Source organism: Ranitomeya variabilis, chromosome 2 (assembly GCF_051348905.1).
Source record: "Ranitomeya variabilis isolate aRanVar5 chromosome 2, aRanVar5.hap1, whole genome shotgun sequence".
Classification (NCBI taxonomy): Eukaryota; Metazoa; Chordata; class Amphibia; order Anura; family Dendrobatidae; genus Ranitomeya; species Ranitomeya variabilis.
In genome coordinates this window covers 622359210-622372187 of record NC_135233.1, presented here as the reverse complement: position 1 = coordinate 622372187, position 12978 = coordinate 622359210, and the positions used below count along the sequence as shown (strand labels likewise).

The 12978-nt window shown below is 56.2% G+C and overlaps 1 protein-coding gene across 7 annotated transcripts in view; it reads left to right on the top strand.

Annotated features, from left to right (window-relative positions):
* LOC143807400 (solute carrier family 66 member 2-like) overlaps nt 1-12978 on the top strand; it is a 75534-nt gene that overhangs the window by 22724 nt on the left and 39832 nt on the right. For 4 of the 7 annotated variants that reach the window (XM_077288902.1, XM_077288900.1, XM_077288893.1 and 1 more), the window contains exon 2: nt 4419-4560. In XM_077288902.1, the coding sequence (XP_077145017.1) occupies nt 4436-4560 (125 nt within the window). In that variant the 5' untranslated portion in view covers nt 4419-4435. Of the gene's footprint in view, nt 1-4219; nt 4337-4418; nt 4561-11360; nt 11395-12978 lie in introns of those variants that run through there. The other 3 variants (XM_077288901.1, XM_077288896.1, XM_077288898.1) reach the window with 2 other exon arrangements.

Sequence of the window (12978 nt, the reverse complement as noted above, 5' to 3'; positions counted from 1 at the left end):
GCAGCAGTGAGATGTGAGCGCCCCCAGCCTGAGAGCTAACAGGAGAGCAGCAGTGAGATGTGAGCGCCCCCAGCCTGAGAGCTAACAGGAGAGCAGCAGTGAGATGTGAGCGCCCCCAGCCTGAGAGCTAACAGGAGAGCAGCAGTGAGATGTGAGCGCCCCCAGCCTGAGAGCTAACAGGAGAGCAGCAGTGAGATGTGAGCGCCCCCAGCCTGAGAGCTAACAGGAGAGCAGCAGTGAGATGTGAGCGCCCCCAGCCTGAGAGCTAACAGGAGAGCAGCAGTGAGATGTGAGCGCCCCCAGCCTGAGAGCTAACAGGAGGGCAGCAGTGAGATGTGAGCGCCCCCCAGCCTGAGAGCTAACAGGAGGGCAGCAGTGAGATGTGAGCGCCCCCAGCCTGAGAGCTAACAGGAGAGCAGCAGTGAGATGTGAGCGCCCCCAGCCTGAGAGCTAACAGGAGAGCAGCAGTGAGATGTGAGCGCCCCCAGCCTGAGAGCTAACAGGAGAGCAGCAGTGAGATGTGAGCGCCCCCAGCCTGAGAGCTAACAGGAGAGCAGCAGTGAGATGTGAGCGCCCCCAGCCTGAGAGCTAACAGGAGGGCAGCAGTGAGATGTGAGCGCCCCCAGCCTGAGAGCTAACAGGAGGGCAGCAGTGAGATGTGAGCGCCCCCCAGCCTGAGAGCTAACAGGAGGGCAGCAGTGAGATGTGAGCGCCCCCAGCCTGAGAGCTAACAGGAGAGCAGCAGTGAGATGTGAGCGCCCCCCAGCCTGAGAGCTAACAGGAGAGCAGCAGTGAGATGTGAGCGCCCCCAGCCTGAGAGCTAACAGGAGGGCAGCAGTGAGATGTGAGCGCCCCCCAGCCTGAGAGCTAACAGGAGGGCAGCAGTGAGATGTGAGGGCCCCCAGCCTGAGAGCTAACAGGAGGGCAGCAGTGAGATGTGAGTGCCCCCAACCTGAGAGGTAACAGGAGGGCAGCAGTGAGATGTGAGCGCCCCCAGCCTGAGAGCTAACAGGAGGGCAGCAGTGAGATGTGAGCGCCCCCAGCCTGAGAGCTAACAGGAGGGCAGCAGTGAGATGTGAGCGCTCCCAGCCTGATAGCTAACAGGAGGGCAGCAGTGAGATGTGAGCGCCCCCAGCCTGAGAGCTAACAGGAGGGCAGCAGTGAGATGTGAGCGCCCCCAGCCTGAGAGCTAACAGGAGGGCAGCAGTGAGCGCCCCCAGCCTGAGAGCTAACAGGAGAGCAGCAGTGAGATGTGAGCGCCCCCAGCCTGAGAGCTAACAGGAGAGCAGCAGTGAGATGTGAGCGCCCCCAGCCTGAGAGCTAACAGGAGAGCAGCAGTGAGATGTGAGCGCCCCCAGCCTGAGAGCTAACAGGAGGGCAGCAGTGAGATGTGAGCGCCCCCAGCCTGAGAGCTAACAGGAGGGCAGCAGTGAGATGTAATTGCCCCTAGCCTGAGAGCTAACAGGAGGGCAGCAGTGAGATGTGAGTGCCCCCAGCCTGAGAGCTAACAGGAGGGCAGCAGTGAGATGTGAGCACCCCCAGCCTGAGAGCTAACAGGAGGGCAGCAGTGAGATGTGAGCGCCCCCAGCCTGAGAGCTAACAGGAGGGCAGCAGTGAGATGTGAGCGCCCCCAGCCTGAGAGCTAACAGGAGGGCAGCAGTGAGATGTGAGGGCCCCCAGCCTGAGAGCTAACAGGAGGGCAGCAGTGAGATGTGAGCGCCCCCAACCTGAGAGGTAACAGGAGGGCAGCAGTGAGATGTGAGCGCCCCCAGCCTGAGAGCTAACAGGAGGGCAGCAGTGAGATGTGAGCGCCCCCAGCCTGAGAGCTAACAGGAGGGCAGCAGTGAGATGTGAGCGCTCCCAGCCTGATGGCTAACAGGAGGGCAGCAGTGAGATGTGAGCGCCCCCAGCCTGAGAGGTAACAGGAGAGCAGCAGTGAGATGTGAGCGCCCTCAGCCTGAGCGCTAACAGGAGGGCAGCAGTGAGATGTGAGCGCCCCCAGCCTGAGAGCTAACAGGAGGGCAGCATTGAGATGTGAGTGCCCCCAGCCTGAGAAATAACAGGAGAGCAGCAGTGAGATGTGAGTGCCCCCAGACTGAGAGCTAACAGGAGGGCAGCAGTGAGATGTGAGGGCCCCCAGCCTGAGAGCTAACAGGAGGGCAGCAGTGAGATGTGAGTGCCCCCAGCCTGAGAGCTAACAGGAGGGCAGCAGTGAGATGTGAGCGCCCCCAACCTGAGAGGTAACAGGAGGGCAGCAGTGAGATGTCAGCGCCCCCAGCCTGAGAGCTAACAGGAGGGCAGCAGTGAGATATGAGCGCTCCCAGCCTGATAGCTAACAGGAGGGCAGCAGTGAGATGTGAGCGCCCCCAGCCTGAGAGGTAACAGGAGAGCAGCAGTGAGATGTGAGCGCCCCCAGCCTGAGAGCTAACAGGAGGGCAGCAGTGAGATGTGAGCGCCCCCAGCCTGAGAGCTAACAGGAGGGCAGCATTGAGATGTGAGTGCCCCCAGCCTGAGAAATAACAGGAGAGCAGCAGTGAGATGTGAGTGCCCCCAGCCTGAGAGCTAACAGGAGGGCAGCAGTGAGATGTGAGCGATCCCAGCCTGAGACCTAACAGGAGGGCAGCAGTGAGATGTGAGTGCCCCCAGCCTGATAGCTAACAGGAGGGCAGCAGTGAGATGTGAGCGCTCCCAGCCTGAGAGCTAACAGGAGGACAGCAGTTTGATGTGAGTGCCCCCAGCGTGAGAGCTAACAGGAGAGCAGCAGTTTGATGTGAGGGCCCCCAGCCTGAGAGCTAACAGGAGGGCAGCAGTGAGATGTGAGTGCCCCCAGCCTGAGACCTAACAGGAGGGCAGCAGTGAGATGTGAGCGCCCCCCAGCCTGAGAGCTAACAGGAGGGCAGCAGTGAGATGTGAGCGCCCCCAGCCTGAGAGCTAACAGGAGGGCAGCAGTGAGATGTGAGCGCCCCCAGCCTGAGAGCTAACAGGAGGGCAGCAGTGAGATGTGAGCGCCCCCAGCCTGAGAGCTAACAGGAGGGCAGCAGTGAGATGTGAGCGCCCCCCAGCCTGAGAGCTAACAGGAGGGCAGCAGTGAGATGTGAGCGCCCCCAGCCTGAGAGCTAACAGGAGGGCAGCAGTGAGATGTGAGCGCCCCCCAGCCTGAGAGCTAACAGGAGGGCAGCAGTGAGATGTGAGTGCACCCAGCCTGAGAAATAACAGGAGAGCAGCAGTGAGATGTGAGCGCCCCCAGCCTGAGAACTAACAGGAGGGCAGCAGTGAGATGTGAGCGCCCCCAGCCTGAGAACTAACAGGAGGGCAGCAGTGAGATGTGAGCGCCCCCAGCCTGAGAGCTAACAGGAGAGCAGCAGTGAGATGTGAGCGCCCCCAGCCTGAGAGCTAACAGGAGGGCAGCAGTGAGATGTGAGTGCCCCCAGCCTGAGACCTAACAGGAGGGCAGCAGTGAGATGTGAGCGCCCCCCAGCCTGAGAGCTAACAGGAGGGCAGCAGTGAGATGTGAGTGCACCCAGCCTGAGACCTAACAGGAGGGCAGCAGTGAGATGTGAGCGCACCCAGCCTGATAGCTAACAGGAGGGCAGCAGTGAGATGTGAGTGCCCCCAGCCTGAGAGCTAACAGGAGGGCAGCAGTGAGATGTGAGTGCCCCCAGCCTGAGAGCTAACAGGAGGGCAGCAGTGAGATGTGAGTGCCCCCAGCCTGAGAGCTAACAGGAGGGCAGCAGTGAGATGTGAGTGGTCAGTCAATATGGACACGTTTTTCTCAGGACGAAGATCAGACGATTTCTCATGCTCTTGCCCGGCCGTCGCTGCAGTCATTCTTTTGTGTATTACTCCGGAAGACGCGGGCAATGGTTTCTCCAGTGTCATCCGTGCTGCATTCGTTTTCTCTCATCCGTTCCCCCTGCAGCAGGCGGCCGCGTGACGTCTTTCTCTCATTGGCTCTCAGTGGTGGATCTCTGATCACCGTCTCCCGAGTGTCGTCCGTTGTATTCGGACCCCCTTCCCCCCCCCTCCCCGAGTCTGATGCACACAGGACAGAAGAGGACAAGTCTCACGGACCGGATGAGACTGATGTGTGAATGGATCAATGAAACTCTATGGGTCTGTGAAATAAATAAGGTGCTAGGACACACTGCATAGTGTGAGTGCAGCCTCATCAGGGGCCTGCTCCACGTCCTGTCCTCCACTGACCTCCGCCACCCCCGATGTCTCACATGCGCCTCCTTGGCCTGCACTCACCTGTCCTGATCCGTCTTCATCTCTATATTTAGCTGCGAGGAATCGGCCGCTCGTTGGTTCAGGACGAGGACGTCTCTAATATGAGGTGTCCGCCGCTCCCCAACTTCTCTAGACTCGTTACACATTTTCGGAGTGGTGACCTTACATCCTCCCCTGTTTTCTTGCAGGATGTTGCATCATATGAATGGTGGAGAATATGGACGTGACGATAAGAAGCCGGGCGATGATTGTACGTCTGCAGCGACCGATGGCGACTACACCAGCTTATGATGCCCAGGGGCCGATCATCGGCACAGACTGCACTGACAGGTAATAGGGTCTGGGGTTATCACCTTGGGGGTTATTGGGCAGGGGCATCAGCGGGGGGGCCTCACTGGTCATTTCCCAGACTGCCGGGTCCCAGTCACACAGGACGTATGATGCTGGCGGCCCTGGAGGGAGCTATAGTGGCCGCCATGTTGTCAGCCACCTTACCTGGCACTGCATGACGGGAGACTCCAGGGCTTTATTTTCTGGGGGTCTCTATTCAGCAGTGGACGCAGGTGAGCAGATACATGAGAAGCGTCAGTCTCCTGGCAGGAGGCGCCGCTGGGGTTGAGCGAGCGTGATAAGGTGTTATCCGAGCGTTCTCTGGTGCTGACCGTGTATACCGGCGTTCTCGATACCATGTCCTTTCAGCCTCTCATGCCTTTCAGCCTCTGAACTGCAGGGATTGCCGGTTTGTTCGCTCATCTCCATAGTCGCGCTCCGGGCCTCATACAGCACACAGAGCATGGAGCGGCGCGCCAGCGTTACCCTGCCCTCATTTATGAGGCTCACAGACCTTACATCTTATGAGGCCTGCTCCCCGTTTGGAAGATTTGGGGGGCTTATAATGTTCTTCTGTTCACCCCCATTCAGATCAGTGTGTCGGGGGCTTCATAGAGCAGCGTGGCCCCCGAGTCTGAGCCGTTCGTTCCTCCATCCCATTCTGCTTTTATACCTCTTGCCTGGGATGTGCCGGCCGCTCCTGGCTCTGCAGGCCACCCTGCCACCCATACTGGGATCACACAACTCTGCCACCTGTACCCAGTTAGGACGACTGTTGACTGGTTTGTAGCCCACGGGCGGCACAGGGGTCTCTCACCGGGGGATCCTCAGTACATCTCGCACTCTTTAGAAACTGCAGATCTGTCTTCACCCCGAGATTGGACGTAGCGTGCACCCTGCACCCACACATCGCCCCGAGAGCGGGCAGCTCCATGTGATGATAGACGAGAGTATTAATTATTCATGGCGGCCGTATCCCGAGCGTGCCGTCTAATGAAAGTGTCAGCGGTAATGAGACTGATGGATAATAGCGGAACAAGCACAGAAAGTTCCAGCCGCGACTCCCCTGATTTATGAGACCCCTCTGGGTGTCACAGGCGGTCAGGGCTCTGGATATCACACAGGGCTTTGTTCTGGGGGCCACTGCGGCTGCGAGGGTCTGGTCCCACTGGCTGGCGTGAATGAGCGCACAGTTGGCCAGCTCTCTCGTGGGCTCATTTTCCCCCCGGCCGTGTAATGAGCGCAGTCTGTGGTCTCACAAGAACCCATGTCCTTCCATTGAAGTCAGTGGCGTCATGGGTGCTCCGGCGGGTGATGTGCTCATGTCCCTGCTATGCATGGTGTGGACACTAGATGGCAGCGATGTGTATAATTACATCGGCGCACGCAGCACAGTAATCATGGCGTGGCGGCAGGAGAGGATGCCGTCTGTGATGGGCATCGCCCGCAGTCGCCGCTTCTGTTCACACACGGCAGATTTATTGTAAAGTCACTTCTGTCATCTGATTCTCAGACAGAAATGTCCGCTGCGTGCGAATGAACCGCTGCATCCCGATGTCTGACAACCAGAGGCGCAGCCTGAGGGCGCCAAGGATGGACAGAATTGTCATGAGGATGAAAAAAAAAAAAATGAAAGAGGCATCACTGACAACTCTGCCGCCATTACAGTGCGGCCATTCTGCTGCTCCTCGCCTTGTAGGGATGACGTCCCTGACTATATATGTGACCGCTGCAGCCAATCACAGGCCTCAGCGGCATGTCTCATGCATTTTCCCTCCCTCAAATCCTGAAAATTGTCATCACCATTACAGGAAGCATCTTCCTAATAGACGTCAAGATCTCTGCTTGCCGTCAGTGGGTCTGTAAACCCGTGCTGTCTTTATTCCACAGCTGAAGGTTTGTGACAATGTACCAGTAACGGGAGGTTTTTGGTTCTGTGTTGGTCCCACACTGGCACATTGTGACGGCACCCTGCTCTGTATGGACAGGACGGGTACTTAGTATATTAGTTTTCTATCACACGACTGTGGATTAGAGGACGAGCTCTGATATCCGGATGGTTCCTTGGCCCACGTGCCGTGTCGCCATGATATCACCCCCTCGCCTTATGTCGCTGCCGGTAATGAGCGCTCTCTGTCTCCTGGTGATTTATCCACAATGGGAGCAGACTGCACCGTGGGATGAAATGCATTTCACAGAATATAATCCCTTAATCCAGACGGGAGAGAAGATCCGGATCCCAGAGCACTTTGTAAGCACAGATGTGATTTATACTGTCCCCATCTGTCCGCCCTCACCCACCCTGTGATTACACGGATGCTGGCATCAATCGTCCATGGGCAGCGGTGACCTCTGCGGATGACCTCCAGTGACAGATATAAGGGGGATGGGCCGGGAAGATAAATATAATGACTCCATCGTGTGCGGGACGTCTCCAGTGTGATGTCATAACTCCACTATTTGCAGGACGTCTCCAGTGTGATTTCATAACTCCACTATATGCAGGACGTCTCCAGTGTGATGTCATAACTCCACTATTTGCAGGACGTCTCCAGTGTGATTTCATAACTCCACTATATGCAGGACGTCTCCAGTGTGATGTCATAACTCCACTCTATGCAGGACGTCTCCAGTGTGATTTCATAACTCCACTATTTGCAGGACGTCTCCAGTGTGATGTCATAACTCCACTCTATGCAGGACGTCTCCAGTGTGATTTCATAACTCCACTATATGCAGGACATCTCCAGGGTGATGTCATAACTCCACTCTATGCAGGACGTCTCCAGTGTGATTTCATAACTCCACTATTTGCAGGACGTCTCCAGTGTGATGTCATAACTCCACTCTATGCAGGACGTCTCCAGTGTGATTTCATAACTCCACTATATGCAGGACGTCTCCAGTGTGATGTCATAACTCCATTATTTGCAGGACGTCTCCAGTGTGATGTCATAACTCCACTCTATGCAGGACGTCTCCAGTGTGATGTCATAACTCCACTATATGTAGGATGCCTCCACTGTGATGTCATAACTCCGCCGTATGCCGGGCGTCTCCAGTGTGATGTCATAACTCCGCCGTGTTCCGGACGTCTCCAGAGTGATGTCATAACTCCACCATATGCAGGACGTCTCCAGTGTGATGTCATAACTCCACTATATGTAGGACGTCTCCCGTGTGATGTCATAACTCCACTATATGCAGGACGTCTCCAGTGTGATGTCATAACTCCACTATATGCAGGACGTCTCCCGTGTGATGTCATAACTCCACTATATGCAGGACGTCTCCAGTGTGATGTCATAACTCCACTATATGCAGGACGTCTCCAGTGTGATGTCATAACTCCGCCGTGTGCCGGACGTTTCCAGAGTGATGTCATAACTCCACTATATGCAGGACGTCTCCAGAGTGATGTCATAACTCCACTATATGCCGGACTTCTCCAGTGTGATGTCATAACTCCACTATATGCAGGACGTCTCCAGTGTGATGTCATAACTCCACTATATGTAGGACGTCTCCAGTGTGATGTCCTAACTCCACTATATGCAGGACATCTCCAGTGTGATGTCATAACTCCGCCGTGTGCCAGACGTCTCCAGAGTGATGTCATAACTCCACTATATGCAGAACGTCTCCAGAGTGATGTCATAACTCCCCTATATGTAGTACATCTCCAGTGTGATGTCATAACTCCACTATATGCAGGACATCTCCAGGGTGATGTCATAACTCCACTATATGCAGGACGTCTCCAGTGTGTCATAACTAGGGTTGAGCGAAACGGATCGGTCATTTTCAAAAGTCGCCGACTTTTGGCAAAGTCGGGTTTCGTGAAACCCGACCCGACCCCAGCGTGGGATCGGCCACACGGTCGGCGATCTTCGCGCCAAAGTCGCGTTTTGCATGACTCTTTCCCCGCCATTTTTTAAACCAATGAAGGAGTGTGTGCAGCGTGATGACATGGGTTCCGGCTCGCTTTGTGCGGCGTCACAGGGGGTAAAACCGCCATGTTAACGTTTGGGATATAGCGATTTCCACAGTGAAACACAAACCTTGCAGGGACGAGAGAGCGAGAGAGAGAGAGGGAAAAAAAAAAAAAAAAAATATATATATATATATATATATATATATATATATATATATATATATATATATATATATATATATATATATATCCCCATTGACTTGCATTGGGTTTCGTGTTTCGGTCGGCCCCCCGACTTTGCACAATAATCGGCCGATTTCACACGATCCGACTTTCGAGACAGTCGGGTTTCACGAAACCCGACTCGATCCTAAAAAAGCAAAAGTCGCTCAACCCTAGTCATAACTCCACTATATGCAGGACTTTTCCAGTGTGATGTCATAGCTCCACTATATGCGGGACATCTCCAATGTGATGTCATAACTCCGCCGTGTGCCGGACGTTTCCAGTGTGATGTCATAACTCATAGGCGTAGGTGCCTGATGTTGCTGATAACGGCGAGAGCAGGTGCTGCTGATAGGAGTATTCAACTCTGTGCTATCAATAAATAAATACATTGAAAAAAATAACGCGGGGGTCTCTTTTTTATTTTTGATAACCAGCGCAGGCAAAACTGACAGGGGCCGCAACCCTCAGCTGTCAGCTTTAGCAAGGCTGGTTATCAAGAATAGAGGGATCCCCATGCCATTTTTATAATAAATAAAATTATTTTATAATAATTAAAAACAAAACGCCGTGTGGTCCCCCCCCCCATTTTTTACAAGCCAAACTAAAACAGGCATCTATGGACTGGTACTCTCGGGCTGGTTAGGGGCCATGGATATGCCCCCCCCGCCTAAAAATATCAGCCCTCAGCCACCCGAGGAAAGGAGGATCTTGTTTGGCGCTTTGCCCTTCTCTTCTCACTTTTCCTGGTGCAGTGGCAAGTGGGGTAATGGTTGTGGGGTTAATGTCAGCTGTTTTATGGCCGCTGACATCAAAGCCACAGTTAGTAATGGAGAGGCCTCTATAAGACGCCCCCATATGTAGGTTGTAAAGAAAGACACAGCCAGAATAAAATCCTTTAATTGAAATAATGACACTGACTCCTTTATTTGAAATATAAATAAAAAAGCACAGTTATACTCACCTGACACCCATTCCATTGAAGCCCTTGTCCCCTGTAGAAAAATAAAAATAATAAACAACCATATCCTTCACCTGTCCGACATGAAGATTCTCAATACGCCGTAATCCATCTCTGTGATAACTATTTACAACCTGAATGGTGGCATGATATGACCTTTCAGACTGATGCAGTCAGTGGGGTTCAGGGTCGGTGGTGTCCTCCGGCTGCAGTCAGTGGGATGCAGGGTCGGTGGTGTCCTCCGGCTGCAGTCAGTGGGGTGCAGGGTCGGTGGTGTCCTCCGGCTGCAGTCAGTGGGGTGCAGGGTCGGTGGTGTCCTCCGGCTGCAGTCAGTGGGGTGCAGGGTCGGTGGTGTCCTCCGGCTGCAGTCAGTGGGGTGCAGGGTCGGTGGTGTCCTCCGGCTGCAGTCAGTGGGGTGCAGGGTCGGTGGTGTCCTCCGGCTGCAGTCAGTGGGGTGCAGGGTCGGTGGTGTCCTCTGGCTGCAGTCAGTGGGCTGCAGGGTCGGTGGTGTCCTCCGGCTGCAGTCAGTGGGCTGCAGGGTCGGTGGTGTCCTCCGGCTGCAGTCAGTGGGCTGCAGGGTCGGTGGTGTCCTCCGGCTGCAGTCAGTGGGGTGCAGTGTCGGTGGTGTCCTCCGGCTGCAGTCAGTGGGGTGCAGGGTCGGTGGTGTCCTCCGGCTGCAGTCAGTGGGGTGCAGGGTCGGTGGTGTCCTCCGGCTGCACTCAGCGGGGTGCAGGGTCGGTGGTGTCCTCCGGCTGCACTCAGCGGGCTGCAGGGTCGGTGGTGTCCTCCGGCTGCAGTCAGCGGGCTGCAGGGTCGGTGGTGTCCTCCGGCTGCAGTCAGCGGGCTGCAGGGTCGGTGGTGTCCTCCGGCTGCAGTCAGCGGGGTGCTGGGTCGGTGGTGTCCTCCGGCTGCAGTCAGTGGGGTGCAGGGTCGGTGGTGTCCTCCGCCTGCAGTCAGCGGGGTGCCGGGTCGGTGGTGTCCTCCGGCTGCAGTCAGTGGGGTGCAGGGTCGGTGGTGTCCTCCGGCTGCAGTCAGTGGGGTGCAGGGTCGGTGGTGTCCTCCGGCTGCAGTCAGTGGGGTGCAGGGTCGGTGGTGTCCTCCGGCTGCAGTCAGCGGGGTGCAGGGTCGGTGGTGTCCTCCGGCTGCAGTCAGCGGGGTGCAGGGTCGGTGGTGTCCTCCGGCTGCAGTCAGCGGGGTGCAGGGTCGGTGGTGTCCTCCGGCTGCACTCAGCGGGGTGCAGGGTCGGTGGTGTCCTCCGGCTGCACTCAGCGGGGTGCAGGGTCGGTGGTGTCCTCCGGCTGCACTCAGCGGGGTGCAGGGTCGGTGGTGTCCTCCGGCTGCACTCAGCGGGCTGCAGGGTCGGTGGTGTCCTCCGGCTGCAGTCAGCGGGCTGCAGGGTCGGTGGTGTCCTCCGGCTGCAGTCAGCGGGGTGCCGGGTCGGTGGTGTCCTCCGGCTGCAGTCAGCGGGGTGCAGGGTCGGTGGTGTCCTCCGGCTGCAGTCAGCGGGCTGCAGGGTCGGTGGTGTCCTCCGGCTGCAGTCAGCGGGCTGCAGGGTCGGTGGTGTCCTCCGGCTGCAGTCAGTGGGGGTGCAGGGTCGGTAATTCCATCCTGTGCAGGAAGTTCTCTCCAGCTGTTCACATATTCACTGCAGCCGCCTCCTCCTCCTCCTCTTCTCCAGCTCCGCTGTCCGACCTGTACAGGAGGCTGCTCTGTGGTGAGTACCCTCCGTGATTCCCCATACCCCACTGACAGCAGGCAGATACAGGGCACCCTGCACAGGTGGGAGGCCTGTGATGTCACACGTGGTACATGACGTCACCAGCTGACCCCCCACCAATGCTGTGTTCACATGTGGAAGATTGATTGCAGAAATTGTAGAAGCATTTTAGAAAATCCGTACCATCACCTGAATAGGTAATTCTGGAAGCAACGCACGGATTTCTGCAAGCTGCATTCACATGAATGAGACAATCACAACAAATCTGCTGCATTCACCATCACTCCATTCATTCTCTGTGGGATTGCTGCAGGCAGCCATCGCCCCATACAGACGGGACATTTTAGACCCTCGTTCTCTTGTTCCGTGAGAGTCCCAGCGATGAGAGCCCCGTTCTACCAATCAGTAGGGGTTATGGCGGTCAGAGCCCCATTCTAGAGATCAGTTAGGTTTACGGCGGTCAGAGCCCTATTCTAGAGATCAGTTAGGTTTACGGCGGTCAGAGCCCTATTCTAGAGATCAGTAAGGTTTACGGCGGTCAGAGCCCTATTCTAGAGATCAGTAAGGCTACTTTCACACTAGCGTCGTGCACTGCTCGTCGCTATGCGTCGTTTTGTAGAAAAAAAGCATCCTGCAAAAGTGCTTGCAGGATGCGTTTTTTCTCCATTGACATGCATTAGCGACGCAGTGCGACGCATTGCCACACGTCGCAACCGTCGTGCGACGGTTGCGTAGTGTTGCGTCGGACCGTCGCCACCAAAAAACGTTGCTTGTAACGTTTTTTGGTGCGTCGTTCCCGCCTTTTCCGACCGCGCATGCGCGGCCGGAACCCCGCCCCCGCCTCCCCGCACCTCACAATGGGGCAGCGGATGCGTTGAAAAACAGCATCCGCTGCTCCCGTTGTGCGGCACATTCACAGCTAGCGTCGGTGCACCGCAACGTCGTATAGCGACGTGCAGTGCACGACGCTAGTGTGAAAGTAGCCTATGGTTTACGGCGGTCAGAGCCCTATTCTAGAGATCAGTAAGGTTTACGGCAGTCAGAGCCCCATTCTAGAGATCAGCAAGCGTCCCGGAGGTCAGAGCCCCATTCTACAGATCAGTAAGGGTCCCGGCAGTCAGAGCCCCATTCTACGGATCAGTAAGGGACCCTGCGGACAGAGTCCCATTCTACAGACCAGTAAGGGTCCCGGCGGTCAGAGCCCCATTCTATGCATCAGTAAAGGTCCCGGAGGTCAGGGCTCCATTCTACAGATCAGTAAGGGTCCCGGCGGTCAGAGCTCCATTCTACAGATCAGTAAGGGTCCCAGCGATCAGAGCCCCATTCTACCGATCAGAGCCCCGTTCTACAGATCAGTAAGGGTCCCGGCGGTCAGAGCCCCATTCTACGGATCAATAAGGGTCCCGGCGGTCAGAGCCCTATTCTACAGATCAGTAAGGGTCCCGGCGGTCAGAGCCCCATTCTACAGATCAGTAAGGGTCCCGGCTGTCAGAGCCCCATTCTACGGATCAGTAAGGGTCCCGGCGGTCAGAGCCCCATTCTACAGATCAGTAAGGGTCCCGGCGGTCAGAGCCCCATTCT